Here is a 21,140-nt window from a genome sequence, read left to right as displayed (position 1 = left end):
GAATTGAATTTTAAGTCTACTCTTTCTTGCACAAAGCGATAAGTGTAATTTAAACTTTGAAGTGAGAGTAGTGTGATTTTGAGTCTGCTGGTCACAAATCAATATGTTGTAAGCGAATAGTCTCCAAAAAGCAGTTGCTATAGCGAAGCAACTAACAAATGTTGCTACTTCTGAGGATCCAAATAGTAGCCTACCAAAGATTTTAAAAATTACCTTCTTTCGCTTTCCGAAAGAAAATAACCTGTAAAATCAATTTTTTTTGGTTTAATTTTTGCACTTACGTTGCTTTATTTAAAACTTGGCACCAGGGAGCTTGGCACATAAGCAAACCACAATTTCATCACCCGTTATAGAGCCAATGTAGTTTTCTTAAATACAAACACACTTTTATTATTCGATGCAATTCATTAATTACAACGCGACTGAAAACATATCACCACTATAAAAGAAAAATAACATAAATTTGCAAGAGCGTAGTTGTCTGATGAAAAACCTTGAGACCCAGGTAGTTAGATTTCGCACGATACAAGGTAGCTTGAACTTTTACTGTATTGTTTGATGGGTGTATATTTTCACCCCAAATGTAAATGGGTGTACTTAAAATACTCTCATCGTGTCATTGTCGCGGCTTAATTTTCAAGAATTACCAAGTTTGTGTCTCAAATAGCCTATGCCTAGTCGATCTGTATTAAGCCAACACATGTATTCTTTATAAGACATACAGTATATGCGGGGATAAGCACAGAAACACTTGAAAATTGAATGAGGCTGTTCATTAGCCATTTAGTTAAATGACATGATGCGTTCTACTGGTGCAAATTAAGCTAAACTATCAAACGATGTATAAAGCGACAATCTGCTTTTATTCCGACGTTTCGTAGCATGGGAAATTTTTTTGCCTGATTAATTGACGAAACGCAGGAATAAAAGCAGATTGTCACTTTATACATGGTGTGATAGTTTAACTTAATTTGCACCAGTAGAACGTATCATGTTATTTAACCTAAAACACTTTGTGCTAGTTCAGCTTCGTTTGCACCTGAAAGAGCTTATCATATTATTTAATTAAATGCCTGTTAAACAGTCTCATTTGATTTTAACATATATTTTTTAATATTATCAATTTTATTTATAAGCGTTTGTTCGACATTATAAGATGCAAAAATTGCACGTTACAAGCCACAAATTAAATATACAGGCAAGATAAAAGTCTTCCGTCCGCCCCATGTGTCCGCCATGATCCTGCTCGATTAGCGACGACGACGACGACGGCGCACTGAAAAGGGAAAAAAATAACTGTGACAAGAACCATCTACAAGCACAACCAATGATAAACTGCAGCTCACACGCGTGTTGTCCGCCCCGATAGCTCAGTTAGTTAGCCCATGTGACTTCGAGAACGTAGAAGCTTCAAGATCAAGCGGCGCTAGCTCGGCTCTCGGGGTGTGCGTTTGAGTAACGCATTTCAGGACTGCTCTCCATTCAGCGGCAACTAATAGTGTCACAGCTTCTTTAGTTATTACATTGAATTTTCTGTGCGTTTTCTTTCTGTTTGTTTGTTTTACGTGTTTTAGTCGTTTGTATAATAGCTTAGCCCCATAGTCACCTCCACTTGGTGTTACTCAAATGTTATGCAACCCATACACGGCGAACAATTTTACTTTGCAATTGCGGAGAATTTTACTCCGAATAATTATGATTGAAACTCAGCTGCTAGGAAGAAAAAAGTGAAGCCGCCCAACATCGCCGACACTATAAGATATTCTTTTTGTCGTATTTGATTTGCGTATCGAGGACGGCCAATGGATCTTTCACGCACGTTTTCCCCTTTACTATACAGTAGCACACGGCTGAACTTAGCTTATAAATTACTGCTTATACAATGTGCAATTGTGCATACTTACAATAGTAAGGATCTTGGATTGTTAAAAAGTTTGGAGGAAATAAGTTTTGTCGTACAATATTCCTGGATGTGGGAAACTGACTTGCTAAGTGGAAGCAGTACTGTTTGACATCATCGCAGCAGTTGTTATTGCTTTGTCTGAAGCAAGCTTGATTGCAATTACATCCACCCCCACCAGTGCTCCCACATCTGCCTTGACACGATTGCACGATTTCGGCTTCTACATGACAGGACAGAAACATAATTAGCAATTCTTGTTAATAAATGCTACTGTTACAAGAAAAGCAAGGATTTAAGCAAATAATCTTGTAATTTAGTGCTCTAGAAACCAATTGAACACCAATGGCATGCCAACAATTTACTACGGTAACAATATAGTTTTCGAGTAGACCTACTCGTAAAAATAGCAAAGACTTTACTCACCAAAGCATTGTTTGATGGTTTATTATGGATCGGATGCAATATTGCGCAAATTTTTCTGTTCAAAATGATTTTACAGAGCATGAAAAAAATATGCAATAAAAAGTTTAGCTGACAAGATTGGCCTACTTGAGCATGTGGGAACGTCAAAATCCCAATTTCCGCTTTCCAGACAACGTGCAGTTGCAGATCCGACTAAGTTGTAGCCAGTGTTGCAAGTATACCTGATGGTAGAACCAACCGATGATGGCGACGTTGTTGGTTGGTTTCTGCTAGTGTCTACGCCACCACTTGCAGGTGGATCACGCTCAGGACAGCAACCTAAACAACAAAGCGTCTGTCCTAGCTTTGTATTTTTTCAAAGCGTTGAAAAAAGCTTTTATATGACAAGTTAAGAATGTTTGGCTTTTATATGACAAGTTGAGAATGTTTGGCTTTTATATGACAAGTTGAGAATGTTTAAGTTTTGTCAGACAAAATATGTTCCAGTTGAAAGCAAATACTTGTCACTTGAGGAGGAGCAAGGGAGCAGTTAGATTTGCGATTCAACAGAACAAACGTAGACTGACGTAAGGCTGTTAACCTCATTGGCACATGGGTCACGTCACGATAGGGGGATCAATAATGATAAAGTTATCATGCTAATACAGATCATTATTACTATGGTGACAATAAGATTTCCACTTGATAATGGAGGGATGACATTCTGCTGATAATGTTACTTACGTTCGCACGACGGAAAAGTAGACCAACCAGTGCGTAGGCAGTGAGTTTTAGAATCTCCAGCAAGGCAAAACCCATCATAGCAAACAGTGGTCATGTACGTGTTAAGTGAAAACAATCTTGGCAGAAACATTGCAGGTGCGACCAAGTACCCGTTGTCAGGCGCGGTCGGTTTTCCACAATTAACTGAAAAGGAAATAGGTTTAATTTCGCACAAAAAATTATAGCAAGACACAAAGACAAGCAAAGTGCAATTATTGTTTTACAAAAACCTATCGCTGATAGGCAAAAGATATTGGTACTGTAGAAGTCTACACTACACACAAAAGTAAAGTGATTTTCAACGTGGATAGCCTACAGTGTTACAGAGCTCAACAACTTTTTGTGCAAGACAGACCGATTCAAGGTAAGCTAAAGGTTATTAACAGACATAGAAATATGGCAGGCAAAGCAAACCAATTAACCAAGACACGAGTCAACGAAGGTCAATTGCAATCTATGATGAGTTATCTATGAAAAAGACCATTCAATAGTTTTATGTGGATCATAACTAGGTCCGTCTAAGACCAGCACTGGGTTGTGGTGTGGTGGTAACCGATCACTGTGGTAATGCGAAAAGAAACGAACTTGGGCGGCAAGTGGGTAGAGAGTTCCCCGACCATGATCCGTCATCTTGGCAAACAAAAGCAGCCTCTCCAACGAGAACATAATCGTCGTTGCAATGATAAGTAACTTCTTGTCTGGGATTCCAAGCGGATTTGTCCCTCGGGAGATGATATCCATTTCTAATGTTTTGAGGAGAACAAGTTGCTAAGAAAAAATAAAATGTTGATCAGTTTACTCGTAAATGTTTGGCATACTTTGTAGGCTACAACAACTTTAATCACCCAAATATCTTCCATGAATCAGGGATGAACAGGGTAGCCTACATCACCATGAAAATTGAAGCCGTTTTATCAGAAGACAATTTTAGCTGGAATGATTGGTTCTTTTTAAGAACTGTTCACTTCCCCATCCATTTTTATTGCCGAAATTAAAAGATTTAAACCACCAATTCTCTACATTAACATCTGAGCTCAAGCTTTTCGAATCCTGCTGTGTTACATTTGCTTTTTTTTTTTTATATGTTTATCAGTTACTGAAATATTATCTAACGGATGGTACGTTTTAAACTTGCATAAACAAACCGCTCATAAACCAAAGGTTTTAAATGCCTACAAATGTTAAATTGCTCATTCCAACCGGCTATGCAAAGCGCATCAGTAAAAAGCCATGATGTAATTGATATGCGTACAGCTTGCAGAGAGTTCGCTAGTCGCCTATCCGGTATGCTTTAACCAAATTAAATCTATTCAAAATATATTTCAATCAAAACTGTAATTAAAGTGTAGTAAGTTGATAGCTTTTATTGGCATAACAATTCTCAGAACTGCACTACCGGATCCGGATCATACTTAAACATTTATGGAGCAACCAAAAGCGATGCAACTAGCAATATCTGTCCGTTTTAGATTGATTCAACGTCTGCAGGCATTGCAGAAATGCCAAAGGACAGAATTGCGAGATGAAATGACATTAATTGAGATATCCAAATATTGTGGCTTGTATAAAATATTTGCACTCTTGTGTCAGCTCAGAATAACGTTAATAAAAGTTAAATATACCACGAAATGATATGGTTGGTATGTAGCCTACCTGTTTTCATACAAGCTGGTGCATGCGACCATCCGTTGGAACGGCAGTAGACCCTTCTAGGACCAGCTCGTCTGTACCCGACATTGCAAAAATAGACAACAGCTTCATTAGTTAAAAATCTTTGCTTTCTGCTATGGGGAATAATAAGATAACCATTTTCCAGATCAGAAGGTTTATTGCAGAAACCTGAAAAAAGCATGTTGTTTTTATAACTGGCCAGTGGCCAGGCTGTGATACCATGAACAATTAAAAGCTCAATCGGTTGAACATGTGATTTTGCAGCACAGACAAAGAAACACCAAAAAATCAAGAAACTATTTTTCTACTGTACGTGTAAAGTTGAGCAGTACACGTCAAAGACAAAGCTTGCTATTACTCAGCATCGCCATCTCCTGGATGGAATAATTTCATCATTGTGCTTTCGATAGTCGAGCCTGAGCTAGTGCTTCAAGGTCTTTGCATATGATAAATTGTAGATGTGAATTTTATGAAAACGTTTACCGTAAAGTTTTTAACTGAAAAGGGCCACACGAAAATCGACCTTCCTCAAACTGTGTACTGGTGTAATATAGCGCTCTGCTAAGGGTGACATACACAACTAAAATGAATGCATAAACTACAATTTTTAGTTCGGAACAGTCCTAGAATACTGGAACTTTCTTAATAGACCAGAAAGTGAAAAAGTCGTAGGCTATTTTTTATAAAAACGAAAACATTTCTCTTACGAATACATGTAGGAATAGAAGTCCAACCATCATTTCTGCAGTAGACACTTGAATTTCCAAGTAAGGAATAGCCTTCGTTGCATCGATAAATTACCCATTCGTCGACATTGAACAGTATTTGATTTTCAACATCAGAATGAACTGATCCATGCTGAGGATTATCAGGTCTGGAACATTTACCTTGCCAAGGAAAGAAATTGATTACACAGTAGAAACCGGCTAACTCGACACTTGAAGGGGAATCGAAAAAGTAGTCGAGTTAAGCGGAGCGTCGAGTTAAGCAAAACATAATTTTTCCACCCAAATAAGGCAAACTCTGTGTATTTTTTCTTATTACTATAGTAGACGCTATCCATCTGCGCAAGATAGAACGAGTTTCAGATGAGAATACATTGCTACCATAAAAAGAACAGGTATTGCCGACATCCCGTGAAAAGTAGGCCTAATCAATTTTTATGTTTTAATAACCTAAGCATTTACGTTTGCAAGTTGGTTCGTGAGTCCATCCATCGCTTCTACAATACACGCTCGAATCTCCATCCAGAGAATATCCTTCGTCGCATCTGTAGATCACCCATTCGTCGATGGCAAATTCTGTTTGATCTTCTACCTCGGAATGGACTGAACCAAATTGTGGATCATTAGGTCTGCGACATCCAGCTGAAAATAAGTTAGTTTAGAAAATAGTTGATTGTTATTCTCACGATTAAGAATGTCGTCATAATGATTAGTGTTTTTATTCAAGATAATTCGAATTAGTTTTATTCTTGTTGCTGTTGTTGGATTCTGCTTAAGTTTGTTTCACAGGCAGTTACAACCGTGTTCGAATTGCAGTAGGCTTATTTGCAATAGGAAATTAATAACTTTTCAAAAAAGTTCTAACCAGATATCTCTAGTTCAAACTAAGACTGGAGTAGTAGTTTTACAAATACAGTGCAATCAAAAGGAGAAAAATTGTATTCATTTAAAAAAATTTTTTAAGTGGGCATGACTTGAGACGAACAATAGCACTTCTCGAAAAGAAAGTTAATTTGCTCAGACTATATTAAAAGTGCATAGTTTGAATTAAACCTTGAAAGGGAATCATAACATGAGGATGAAAGAATCTCACATCGACAAGACGGAACGTCATAATCCCAAGTTCCATCTTCTTGACAGCGCGATATTGGAGACCCATCAAGGTAGTTGCCGGGCCCACAAGCATAGCTCATCCTGGTACCGACAAAGAGTCCTTTCGGCTGATCGCGTTTACGACCACTGGAAGGATTTTCACGCGGTGGACAACAACCTGAGAAAATGTTTTAATTTTATCTTTATCAGTGGTAAAGACATGATCAAGGAGTTGACTTGTACGTGGTACAGAACTTAAAAATACAGAGGAGAAGGTTTTTTATAGCTCAAAGCTTTAATTTTTTGTCTGACATTTTTTAGAAGTTGTCTTCAGAATGAAGTGTGACCACATTTAGGTTTAGGCCTAATTTATTATTACGACAGCTCCTGAAGAGAGTCAGACGAAAAAACTGCAGCTTCAAGTGATGCTTTCCCTTTTCCTCATTATTTTCAACCATATGAACCTTTGTTTAAAAATATGTCTGGGTTATTTTCTTTTTTATGTCTCCCCATGCTGATGACATGTGATGTAAAAAACTAAACGTGTTCCCGTCTAGGTCTTTTGCCATTCTCAATGAAAACAATTTATATACATCATGCTTTAAGTTCACTGAAGCTTGACGGATACATTTAATTTTAAGTAAAACAGGCTAAAACCATCGTGCTTGGATTTATTATGTTCCGTAACAATTTTCGTAGAAATGAAATAAAGAGTTGATTGGCGGAACAAAATTTGAAAATTACAAGTAGAATGTTGCTCATGGTAGCTCGAAAGTGAAAGTTTTCGTCTGACTCTCGGAGTTATCGTCAGAATAAAATAAGCCTGAAAGTGGTGACAATAAATACTTCGCCACTTCTAGGTTTATTTCATTCTGACCATAGCTCCTGAAGGGAGTCAGACGAAAACCTGCAGCTTCGAGCTACCATGAGCAACATTCTACTCGCAAGAAATGAAATGCTTTGAAATGCCCTCAAAACTACCCGTTCTATATTCTAAAAATGATCATTTATATTTATACGAAAGAGTGTTGTTTAATGAGTATAATTAATATTAGTGTTATAAGAACAATATAATCTACATACCGTAAATATATAACGATACCATATAACTTTTAAGTTCTTGAAAAAGATCAGTGTCATTTCACAGATTTACATTGCTTCACGTCGTGAAAACGTTGACTTACGACGGCACGTCGGTGAAGGGGACCATCCATTTGCAGTGCAAAGTATTTTAGGGTCTCCAACAATGCAGTATCCCTCATTGCATACATTAGTCATATATGTTTCTTGAGCGTACAACCGAGCAAGAAATACCACAGGTGATGTTACAAAGCCATTCGCTGGAGCAGAAGGCTTTCCACAACTACCTGAAAAAAATATTATTGTTAACATCATTTTACTCTTATTGAATGTTATTACAAGGGATACTTACATTTGACACAACTTTCCCAAAAAGATGTCTAATTTAAACAACATAGGTTATATGAAAAGCTGAAAACCTAAAAGGCTGTATACTGTACTGTATATGTGAATAGAATCTATCTGAAAAATAAATATAATGGTACAGGCATAAGAAGCTTCTGAAGAGCGCATTTGGATTTGATATGAATCCGACTGTCAGGATTTAGGCTAAATAGTGTTTTCGTTCATTTGAATTAATTCTGCTAAACAGTGTGCTTGAATGTGTATTTTTCGTTTGGTGATAACACTATCTTCTGTAGGCTGCAAACTGTATTTCTGTGAGAGTGCTTCTTTAGAAAGATATGCAGTTTGGTATCTGGTTATATGCAGATTTACTTCGCATACTGATTGCTGAATATCCCGATAGCCTACGTGACCGACAGGTGCAGCCTCAGCAGTGAAAAGCAAAGTATATTGTTATTGGTGGTAAAGCATTATTCTGAAATGTTTTTCTTTTTGTTGTTTATTTTCTTGCCTGGTGACACATGATTCTTCACATCAGAAAACGTTCTCATGAGGGTTGTTTCCACGTGTTTACGGTTGTCAACAAAGGTTGTACACTCACCAATATGCAATAAGTTAAAAAAAAACTCAAAAATTGATATCGCCTAAAGAAATAAAAACTTTATGACAACCAGTTAAACCCAGATGCTTGAACGTGGCCTGTGTGTAAAATTATCTTGACAATAATGGTGGCTTATAAATATTCGTACTAAAAAATTTGACAATATAAACTCTCGTTTTCTTCCAGTACAACAATATATGCAAAGTTGACATTTATATATTAACATAAAAATACAGTCGATTAATTTAAGATATGAAAGGAAAATAATCCCAATTGTATCAAATTATCATCCAAGGAAAATTAAATTTATTGTCAACAACTTTTAAGACTAGGCTGCAATTGTTTTTCTTCAATGCTGTTTTCTGGCTACTTTACATGCTTGACATGCACTTAAATGAATGTGAAAGTATTCAGATTTAATGTTATGATAACGTTAAAATTTAACAATTACAGAAAAAGACTTTTTCTGGTGACTGCAAAGCATTTTCAACACCTTCTTCTAGCCTAGTTGGTAGTCATCAGAAGAACGCAAACTACTGCTTTTTAGTTTGCTATAAGCACTTACGTTTACAAGTGGGTTCGTGAGTCCATCCATTATTTCTACAATACACGCTCGAATCTCCATCCAGAAAATATCCTTCATCGCATCTGTAGATCACCCATTCATCGATGGCAAATTCTGTTTGATCTTCAACCTCGGAATGGACCGAACCAAATTGTGGATCTTGAGGTCTGCGACATCCACCTGGAAATAACTTTGAACTTAGCGTTTCGGTGTTGCTGACAAACTTTAATAAAAAATAAAAAAAAATGGCAAAGATGTTTGAATCGAAATGCACAACAATGTGGTAAAGATTTAAAAGCTTTTTTTATACTGTAGTTTTCATGTTCAAGGATTAGCTTACCACACCAAACAAAAGTGTACAAACCATTGCAAAATATGACAACAAATATTCTGACTGCAGTAAATACACAAAAACTATAGGTAACACGGAACATGACAAGTCCTGTGGGCCAGCGAAAATAAACTATTTTTCATCTAAAGATAATGACAAGAAAGGTAGAAGGGAAACACCAGGAAAGTATGACGACAGAAAGAAGTAATGTATAGTTCTCATAATGTTCAAAAATATGAAAACTAAAAACCGAATCAACTGATTGTAAACATGTTAAAAAACTCCTCGAAGGTCAACTCGACAGCAGAAAAGATCAGTGTGAAAGTAAATATGTAGACGACGACGTGGATTTTTTTGGTGACACTTCAAGTAAATCTATTAAGTAAATGGATATTCTTTTCTCAAAACTACAACTGTTGCTTCTCACAAAAATGACACAAAGCATAATAATCAAAAAATATTTCATTGAACAATACACGTAATGGACATATGTTATATCTTTAACAGACCTATTATCGAAAAACCCGTCATTGATTCTTAGCAAAGAGAATATTTTGGGTTTTACTTACTAATGCAAGTGGGCGTGTGGGACCAACCATCACTTGTGCAGTGAACAGCTGAATTTCCTTGCAAAGAATAACCTTCATTGCATCTATAGAGCACCGACTCGTTTAGAGCAAACAGAGTTTGGTCTTCGACATCCGAGTGGACTGAACCATATTGAGGATTGTCTGGTCGAGAACACCCGCCTGTAAAAATAAAATACTTTAAAAGAATTAATCCAGCTTTATTTTTATTTTTCTTCTTATTCTGGACAAAATTAAGAAATATAGTTTTATTGTTGACTGTCACAAATTCTTGATTGAGATTTTGAAAATCCACTTCGTAGATGTGTATCCCCTCTATAATCAGTTTGGTTTGCGAAAAGTACATTTCTTCAGTTTTCAGTTTTTCAAAAAATATTACAATTGCCTGTAGTTGCAGGATCATTACCATACCAGATTTAACAAAATGCAAGAAAAGATACTTTTACTGCATAACCCAAACACTCCCTAAATTTGCTCGAGAAAACTGAAATTGTTAGTTTTTTACTTTTTTATTAATATCCCATAAAACTAAAAAAAATGCTGTAGCCTTACGTTTGCAAGTTGGTTCGTGAGTCCATCCATTACTTCTACAATACACGCTTGAATCTCCATCCAGAGAATATCCTTCGTCGCATCTGTAGATCACCCATTCGTCGATGGCAAATTCTGTTTGATCTTCAACCTCGGAATGGACTGAACCAAATTGTGGATCATTAGGTCTGCGACATCCACCTGAAAAATACTTGAGCTTGAGCTTGAATATCCAGTTTTGTTTACGAGTTTTGTGCGTAAGAGAATATCTTAAAACTTTAGACTTAGAGAATGCGATAAGTAGGAAGTGGTATGCTAAAATATCTTCTTTTGTGTAATTGCACTAAAGGTTTGTTTTTCGCCTGCACAAACTAAAAAAAACAAAAAAATGAATGAACATGGGCATTGAAGAATCTTGTTAAAGCTTCCACCAACTCTGAAAAGGAAGCAAATAAAAGACACGGTGAAATTTGAAAAAAAAGCAACAAAATTTAGGTTAACGCAAATCAGAAAAATAAATAACCAAACTGTATCACAACTCTACAGTATTGAATCTCTACAGAGACTCAAAAGTAGCTATAGTTACTCAAAGCTAGAAAACAAACTTGCGTTACTCAGATTTCTACGTTCCAGCAGCACGCATAAACCGCACAGCAACTGCAACCGACAATTAAATTTTTTATCCACCCCTGATAGGAAAATATGCAGACCTTGAATCAATGTAAAAATGACGGATTGTGTTGTCCGGGATTGCCGCATTCAGGGTATTCAGGTATTGTCGCACAAACAAGAGTTTCCAAGCCAGTTCAATATTCTATTTGCGTATGCAGATTGTCCGCAGGAAGTACTTCATTCTCATGACATACGATTTTGAACGACTTTTTATCAATGCGTGGACCATGAGTTGCCTTCATTGATATCTCTATAAAGGACTTCTCTAAAATATCACGCAGCTTAACTTATGGTTGTTGTGTGTTTATTGCTCTACAGAAATGAATGATTTAACTTTTTCTTTCTCGATATTCGTAGCATGTAGCAGTAATAAAAGGAAGGGAATTTATTTTCCTGTATTTGCTTTTGCAAATTTTCGTCACGATTATTCTGATTTATATAAAAGACAATATTACTATTTAGTCTATAAAATTTTCCAGCTGAAATTTTCCAATTTTAAAACCGCAAATTAGCATACACAATGATATGGTCTCGCTCTAACAATTAGCGCACACGAACAAAGAAAACATTACTTAATTGGATAAATCGGTCCAGGTGAGAATGTGAAAATAGCCCCAAGTGCAGGTTTATTGTGTAAATTTCCACTTACCACAATGTCATAAATCGTAACCAGAATAACATGACTCTTTACCTTTGATTGCTTTTGTTTTGTTTTACTTTTATAGTTTTTATTCATTTCTTTGATTAAAAACAAGTTTAGCACTGACAGCGTTAATTATAACTCCTTGCCTTCAAGTTGTGCAAGTAAATATTATCTACGTGCAGTTTTTATTGGTGAGCAAGAGGCCATGGACTTTGAGTGTTACGTTAAAAGGGGGCCGCGAACTATGAAAGGTTAAGAACCACTGGCAAAGACACTATGGTCTTATAGCGCTTCATAGTATTTTGATGTTTCTTTGGAATTTGTGACACTTTTAAGCAACCATTGCAAGTGTGAATAAACAACAGTTTTTCTACTTTTTCCCACCAATTATTGTAGATAGATCATAACTAGGACCAATTTTATTTGACCTAAATAAACTTTTTCTTGACTTTAATTTTATGAAATTTTGACTTTATTTTGACCTAACGAAATTGCTCATTTGTAGAGGCCACAGTTCTTCCTTGAATTGATATCAGTTACCCAAACATAATATTTTGTCGATTTCAAACCCAAACGTTTTCAATAAAAGGGCTTGTTTAATAAAAGTTTGCCTTGATTGCGATGCCTGTTGTCGCTCCAACCCAGCTTGATGGCATTTACTCTTTCTGTGGCTTTCAACAAAATACTTTTTATCTCACTTCACTTAAACTCGCAAAAATTGCACCTTAAGTCACCCCCGGGAGTTGCATTAAATTTATTAGGAAAATCTCGACAAATCTGTCTAACTTTAGGAGAAGACGATTTAACTTGCTTAGGCATTTTTGTATTACAGAATGTCAGTAGGCTATTCTTAAAATCCAAACTGTTGATCTTCGAAAAGACCACGTTTGTGAAGAGGAAGTGTTTTATCAGAATAATTAAATACCTAACAATGAATAAACAATGGACAAATAATAGCACCAACTACAGGTTTATTGTGCAAATTTCCACTTACTACATCGTCTGCATACAGGTGGTGGAGTCCAGTAAATTCTGCAAGTTGATGTTGGGTTACCCTCCATGCAATACCCGTCATTGCATACGATGGTTATCATATCGTTGAAGGAAAATCTTGTTTCATTGAGAGGTTGAATTTGGCCATTTTCAATTCCGTGTGGACGTTTGCAATACAAAAACGGCACAACAGAAGAATTTGAAGCTGAAATAAGAGAAAGACTCTTCAAATTTTCAAAACTTAAACAGAAATAAAGCTTTGAAAATCTTAGAGTAGGCCACAAATGATTTTCGATAGCCTATAACCTCTAAAAATTTTCAATTCCTATACTATACTGAATATAATCTCATAGAAAAACAGGTTGTTTAAACGATTTCTGAATTTTGAAATTAGTAATTGTTAGTTAAATTATTTGGCTAACATCCATGACCGATTTTACAGGCCAGGTCCAACATACAATAATTTATTTAGCCACAGCATTGAAAAAATTGTTTAGTTGTAAGACACGTAGGAAATCTGTTGGGGTGTATTAAAATACTATTACTTCCTTATGTCTCAACAATCGTATTCTTTTATGTAAAACGTGAGTCCCATACTTGATCCAAGCATCGAGGGATGAGAAGATAAGGTTCTCATTATACTAAGCCTTCGGTACTAATGAGAGCAGGGGGCCAGTTCCTTTCTCTCGGCCGCCTTTCCTTCAGCTACTACGCCCACCCAATTTATTACACCCTGGGTAGAGGTGAGCGGTGTTTTTTAACAACCAGCTTAAGCCGGGAATCGAACCAGGATTGCATGATTGGAAAGCGAGCGCCTTATCCGCTGCGCCTTATTATGTAATGAATCAATAAGAAATAGCAAATGCAACAAAAAAACTTACCCCAACAATAAGGAACTGCTCCTGACCACAGGCCGCTCTGCAGACATTTTCTTGACGTGTTCCCGTGTAGCTGATATCCTTCATTGCACTCGTAATCCACGATAGATCCTAAGCTGTAATTGGTACTTTGTGGTGAAAATGTACCAAAGTTGTTCACTTCAGGTGAGCTGCATATTGATGATACATCTTTTACTAAGAACCCTAGCAGGGCACAACAAAGTGTTGCTTTTAACGTTCTCATGAGTATAGCTAGAATGAAACCTGAATTATAGGAAATAAGATTAACAATCTTTATTGTAAATGCTCAACTTTCCACTACAGGAATTTTATAATGTCAGCCTACTCGCTGCTATGCACAGATAGTTATGAGATTTGATTTAATCTTTAGCAGTGTTTACTCTTTTATTCAGATAGTAGCTTATGCAGATAAGCACGCTTTGTTTTTCTCACGGTAAAATTTTCTTTCTTGAAGCAAAGATTTAATTAGGACGACTGACGGGCAATCGAGGCATTAGAAGTCCATGATCGAGGTTTTCAATATGTTGTAATCTGTTAACAGCATGTTAATTATTCTGGTGTGCAAAATTGCAAACTAAAAATTTTGCTAAAACACCATTCTACTGATGTGCATTTGTGTTACTCTGTATTTATTTTATTGGTGTGCATTTGTGTTATTTCTGAAACAGATTGTGATCGAATATTGTCTAAGACTGGTTGCTTGACTCGAAGACCTCCCAGGTCACTTCGCAGCCCCCTGTTGCGGTATCCACACATTCTACAGGACAGTCCGTTTGTTTAATATTGCTTTGTGAATGTGATTTTCGATTTTCAATATGTGCTGTTTTTTTTTTTTTCTTTTTCTAAACTCTGTGTTATTATACTACTCGCAACAAAATCAATCAATCACTCAGACACCTAAACGCTTATCGAGTAATCATACAACAAATTAATTTATCCCTAAACCATTTTAGATTTTCTTCACAACCATGGGTTGTTCGAAATCAACCATTTCTTTCTTTCAGAGTGGTTTAAGAATTATGAAAATAAATTATATAAAATAAAAATTTTATATTTGTGCGTTCTTCAGATGAGTGTAAACAGTGTTGCTCGCAGCCCTTTGATTTTATCATCGGCTGATATACTGTATATACCAGCTAGCTTATCCTATGGTCAACTCGACAATAGGACATTTTGTGCTTGTACTGTACAACCGACTGAATAGGCTAAATACTTTTTAGGCATATCGATGTTTAGTCAAGGCTATATGGTAGTAGCTTACATAGGTGTTACCATGGCCACCTGGAGTTGAGGTCTGATTTGTTACATTTTGCAGATTTTCATTACAGCTACTGCGTGTGTCTGACTGAAATTTTCTAATTTTTTTTTTTACTTTTTGCTGACTTGCAATGATGTAAAAAGCCTTTGTTTGCTTGAGGATGCAGTAGGAAATGAGAACAAGTAAAACGCTTATTCGCACTGTTAAAAAGCGATTGCTGCTAAAAATTCGAAATCAAATTTTTAGCACAAATCATTTAGACAGTTGGTAAAATGTTGCAAATTCTGCAAAATGTAACAAATCAAACTGTATCTCCAGGTAGCCATGGTGTTGCATAGTTTATAATTATAGTATGTAATGCATAGGCTATACTGTACTTATATTGCATAGTACGTTAACAAAGTAAAAACAGTAAAGCCACGATCTTGTCAATGAATTTACTGACTCCTTTGCGTATTGCAAATAAACCTTTAGGTTAGTTTCGGCGAGTTATGTTTTTTCTTTTGAGAAATATGAAGATTTTAGAAAAAAAAGTAAAGAACGACAAGTTTTTAAATTTGCAAATAAAAATCCATAGAAATAACGTTTGCTTAAAAAAGAGTGAAATAATTATTTTTAAAGTTTTTTTTAATATGTCTGCAATATAACGTTTTGTCAAAATCTTTAGTGATTGCAAAATAAATTCCTTTACCGATGATCCCGAAGCAGTCGTTTTGCAAAATTTGTTTTTCGCTTTTAATTGAACCTCATTTATTTACATCTGGTGAATACTAATGCCTTATGACCGCAGGGCACATAGATTAATTACCAAGTAAACTGTATTAACAGATTGCCAAAAATACCACGCTTCAAGAAAACTTGACATTTTTTCTTCTGTGGTTACGAATACCCACATCAAGCAAACAAAGAACAATGACATCATCGTAATCCCTTCGTACGGAATGTTTGTGCATAAGCCTGAAAAAATTTTAAGACAAAAATATGTTGTATTCGTCTAATAATTCAATCGACCGACACCCACCGACACCTATGAAAGCGGCGTGATATAAATAAAGCTACATGGTTTAAACCAGACAGCAAAATCCGTCATTTTTAAATTGATTCAACATTTGCAGACGTTGAATCAACGTAAAAATTACAAATTTTGCTGTCTGGAAACTTTGTTGTATGGGGTTGAGCAACACACTTCAAATATAAAAGGTTTTCTCAGCAAATTTTGTATTAATTGTCTTCACATTATGAAGGTAACCAGAATAACATAACTCTTTGCCTTTGATTTCTTTTGTTTTGTTTTGTTTTACTTTTATAGTTTTTATTCATTTTTTTGATTAAAAACAAGTTTAGCACTGACAGCGTTAATTATAACCCCTTGCCTTCAAGTTGTGCAAGTAAATATTATCTACGTGCAATTTTTATTGGTGAGCAAGAGGCCATGGATTTTGAGTGTTACGTTAAGGGGGCCGCGAACTATGAAAGGTTAAGAACCACTGGCAAAGACACTATGGTCTTATAGCGCTTCATAATATTTTGATGTTTCTTTGGAATTTGTGACACTTTTAAGCAACCATTGCAAGTGTGAATAAACAACAGTTTTTCTACTGTTTCTCACCAAGAGTGCAGACTTCTAGAGTTTACTCTAGAGACCTGAATGCATTAAAACTTTTCTGCAAATTGTACATCTGCAAATCTAAACATCTTAAAGTAGGTCCCGCTTTGCACTTTTGATTTATTGTAGATAGATCATAACAAAGAAAGCTTATGCTCCAATTGGGTTGGTTGGTTTTGAATCAGCCATTGATTGGTTATTCATGGTAGTTTCGCATGTTGTAGAAGCTTTTGACGCAGGGCCGATTACCCAGATTATCGTTTTCGATTGTTGAAGTGTCGTCACCCGGTAGTTATTCCATCCACTAGATGTCGCTGAATGGAGAGCAGGCCTGAAATTCAGCAGTCCAGCGCACACCTCAAGAGCCAAACCTGTACCGCGTGAGTTTGAACCGAACGCCCACTGAGCTAACAGACCGGACAACAACGTGCAATCCATGATGAAATTTTGGGAGCAGCAAGGGTGTCTCGTATTCAATCACGTATTTCGTGTTTCAACGTTCTCAAAAGTTGGTTAATACTTTTTGCTATTATAAAAAGCAAGGTGGGAAGGCGTAGTTTCGGAAGAAAAAGACCATAGATTAAGAAAAAGACAGAAAGAGAAGCGTGCAAGAGAGTAAGTGAAAATAATCACTCTACCCTTATCAGTGACGTTAACTTTCTATTCCATAGGTTGCACTATGGTTGAACATTTCAGTGTGTGGCAATGTTTATCGACTACGATTCACCATTAGATCTTTCATTTCATGCATTTTTTTGTCCGCTTAGAGGTGATATGGAGTAGTCTATGGAAGTCAATGTCAATTGGAAACGTATTGCCATACGGTGCACCACTTTAGCCTTCATTCTTGTATCTGGCCTATTGGTTGAGGAGATAAACTTCCATTTTTGGCACTACTACAACACATCAAAAAGTTGAAACTATTCAAGCATCGTGTTCAAATGAAACTAAGCAAGCTCATGTTTGCTGATGTCATAAACTACTTCAGCAAACAAAGTCCTTTAGGTGTTACCAATCTGACGCAGAGTTATTCAATAGCATGAGGCATTTATTTCTACACAAAAGCTTGTGACAATGCAATATGACGAACCCTCAAATTTGGATCACCTTACTCTTACGAATGGCGTCAGTGACATTTTACATTCTATCAAAAAAGCATGGGTTGATACTTGATAACATTCTTTCGTGGTGTAGTGACAAAACAATAGAATAGCACGATTTTGAATTAACCAGCCTTCAATAAATTACAGCCTGGAGCGTTAGCAGCAAAGTATTGTATTCACAAATCTTCTGTAACTTGCCCAAAATAATTATAATCACCACTACAGGACGTTCGCCAGTTAGGACTAAAATCATACATCGAAGTCGTGCGCTAGGAAATTCTAAACATCAGCATCATTTTACATCTGTGTTTTAAACTCAAAAAATTAAAATGCTTATACTAACGAAAATATTATACTTAGCATGCAATAAGAAAACACTCAAAAAATTTACATGAAAACAACTTCAATATTTCTATTTGAATAAGGACCTTCTGATGATCCCAAGTAAAGGTGAAACAGGCTGAAGAGGTTTTAAAAAGTAATAACGATTTTGATGTAATTTGCTCTGATGCTTGGCTTTTTTGCTTGACATTGAGCACTTTTTGCAGTATCAACAATAGCCAGTATTGTTGAAAGCAACTTGAGTTAATGAACTTATGTTATTTTTCAAATATCTTTATATTGCTATAATTTTCTCCAAAGTGTAATGAAACATACAAAACAATGACATCAAAAATAACAGTTTGTCTGCTTGAGCCTTTGACTCAATTGGTATTCTTTGGTGGAATTTTTTTCATTACCAATCAAACGAACAATAAATTATAGCAATTGATATTTTCCGTGGGCTTTAATTTGTGGCCTTTCTTAAATCAAACCTACGCAGCAGATTTCAAGAAATGTAATTGCTGAGAAAATTTACTAAAAACTCACCTTTCACTAAAAGCATGAAGCATTTTTCTCGTGAGAAAAACTTTGACGCATAGTAAACACAACCGAAGTTCAATTCGTGTTTCTTAATCTTTTATTGCTGTACCAGTGGCACCAAGTGCTTGCGGTTTTGCTGTATGTAGTTTTATATACACTACGTTCTGCTCACTGTTGAGGCTTTGAGTACTTTTACTTGCCATTGTCAGTCATGCAAGGACTTTTAACAGTAATTGTGATTTTCTGTTGTTCTAATTTTTGGATGAGCGGCGCATCAGCAAGATGCCAACCTCCTGGAAGAAATGCTAATGTTTTGTATGCACCAAGTAGAAATGTGTACGTAGTAGGATCAAAAGTGACGTACGCATGTACCGATGGTTCCAGACTGCGTGGAAGCAAGGTAAGAAACTGCCTGCAATCCAACCGATGGTCTGGAGCCATACCATCTTGTTCAGGTACGTTAAAGTAAAGTTTAACCTTCTTGTATATTAGAAACACGACCATCAACAAGAAAATGCTTCTTCGACGTAAAAGAATATTCTTTTTAGTAATTTATGCTAGAACAGTGTAATGAAAACAAAAATATTTATCCGACTTTGTTATCTTCCAAAACTGCTCAGCTTCTTAGGGATTTTAGATCATGGGGATACGAAACTACATCCGCTTTTGGCTTCCTATCCGCCACACCAGGAGGGTTACGTTTTTTTCTGATTTACAAAATACTGTAGGCTACTTTCTATGGGTTATGTAGGAATAGTCAAGTTGGTTTTTAATCAATTTAATTTTTTTTGGTAAAAGCAAGTTAAAGTTTGTGGCAAGGCATAAAAAATTGTCAACCTGGCTATTGACTCTTCTAATGTTGCCGAAACAACGGAGTTGTACGCCTGGTAATGTAATGTCCCTATCCAACTTCCAATACGTAAAAGTTTTTTCGACTCCGGACAAATTAAAATTCACAGTCCTGATTTACAATATACACTAATGTTGTTATAATTTTGTCAAAATGTCATAATTACTTGACAATGACAATTTTACCTTTGAACTATAAATTAAAGTATACCTACTTACCTACTGTATGTTATAATGCTACAGACGCTAATAACGCTTTTTACAAAGCATTTATTGGTAAAGCGAAGTGTTTAGGCTTATGCAGAAAGTTTGAAATCTAAATTATCATGTTTGCAATGGATAAATATACTACAGTTATTTTAACATGCCAACTATCACTATGAGATTTTTAAAAGTAAAAACTTTGTTTTTAGGAACGGTAGCACCAACAGGTGAAGACTACACAACACCCACTAGAAGACAAGGCACATCGAGCTTTGTCAGAGTTGTTTGTACTCGCCGTTCACCGCCAACAAATGGACGATATACTCAAACTCAACAATCCCAACCTACGTGGTTTGCTGGAGAGTTTGCTATTTTTAGATGCAATAACAACTTCAGACTAATAGGAAGTGAAAGATCTCAATGTCAAAACAACCGCAAGTGGTCAACAGCAGTTCCGACTTGCAGGCGACGTATGAAATTATTTTCTGAAATTAGTTCAATAAGCAGTGTCCTACAAAGTATAAAGAATATATCTTGAAGTTCTTGTAAGCTTGTATCCTAAGATCCTGGTTCATGTTTTGATTAATTTCATCTATCATAGCAAGTTGCAAAATCTTCTTAGGAAGGGATTTGTAACAGCCAACACCAAAGAATGTAAATTATTTGGTTTTGCTATATATAAACAAAGTCTTTTTAATTCATTCACATCAGGTGTTGTCAAATTATAACCTAGATCACTGTATGTTTCGTTAAAACGTAAAGACTTTCTCATAACTCAACACAACCTCATAATACTTTTAGTCGCTGCAAGAGTCTCCTGCAGAAGGCTATCGCCACCTCAAAATGGAAGGTTTACTCCCAGACAGAGGAGTAAAACCGTCTGGTTCCACGGACAATTCTCAAGATTTGTATGTGCATCAGGCTATCAGTTAAACGGCGATAACCCGAGATGTCGATCAAACGGAACTTGGTCAAGCAATCCTCCTGTTTGTGAAGGTAATCATAGCAGTAGGCTACATTTAAGCCTTAGTACAAAAAGCATTTTTACCTATAGCCTCATACTAAGGCTTAAATGTAACAGTAGGCTACATTTAAGCCTTAGTGCAAAAAGTTTTTTACCGATAACCTACAACTTAAAACGGAAAGAAGAGTAAAAAGTGTACTTTGTATGTAAAGATGACTCCAAGCAACAAAACAACTGTTTTGAAAGATCTATCTTCAGCAGAAATAAACAGAAGCTGTGGGATACAATGAGACAATGGTGTTGTATCAACGGAGGCAAGTGCGTAATGCTCTATCGTATTTCGTCAGTCATTTGTTTCTAACTTTCAGCTGCTTGTCCTGTTCCAACCTTGCCTTCAAACGGATTTTTGGTACAAAAATTTGCAAAAACTATTTGGAAAGTAGGTGAGACAGTGCAGTACAAATGTAAT

General features: G+C 36.0%; 1 protein-coding gene across 1 annotated transcript; it reads right to left on the bottom strand.

The window, feature by feature from the left end:
* Positions 1–357: 357 nt before the first annotated feature.
* LOC145766515 (complement receptor type 1-like) lies at positions 358–17,125 on the bottom strand. The gene is made up of 16 exons (XM_082578241.1): positions 17,059–17,125; positions 13,806–14,066; positions 12,926–13,129; positions 10,638–10,817; positions 10,068–10,247; positions 9,168–9,347; positions 7,761–7,943; positions 6,578–6,754; positions 5,947–6,126; positions 5,467–5,646; positions 4,742–4,927; positions 3,674–3,856; positions 3,050–3,232; positions 2,453–2,644; positions 1,905–2,123; positions 358–1,276 (listed from the first exon to the last, which is right to left on the bottom strand). The coding sequence occupies exons 1-16, from the start codon at positions 17,123–17,125 to the stop codon at positions 1,251–1,253; spliced, it is 2,781 nt and encodes a 926-aa protein (XP_082434367.1). The 3' UTR covers positions 358–1,250.
* Between the last annotated feature and the right edge of the window lie 4,015 nt (positions 17,126–21,140).

Source organism: Aplidium turbinatum, chromosome 3 (assembly GCF_918807975.1).
Source record: "Aplidium turbinatum chromosome 3, kaAplTurb1.1, whole genome shotgun sequence".
Lineage (NCBI taxonomy): Eukaryota > Metazoa > Chordata > Ascidiacea > Aplousobranchia > Polyclinidae > Aplidium > Aplidium turbinatum.
This window is presented reverse-complemented; position numbering and strand designations above follow the sequence as displayed.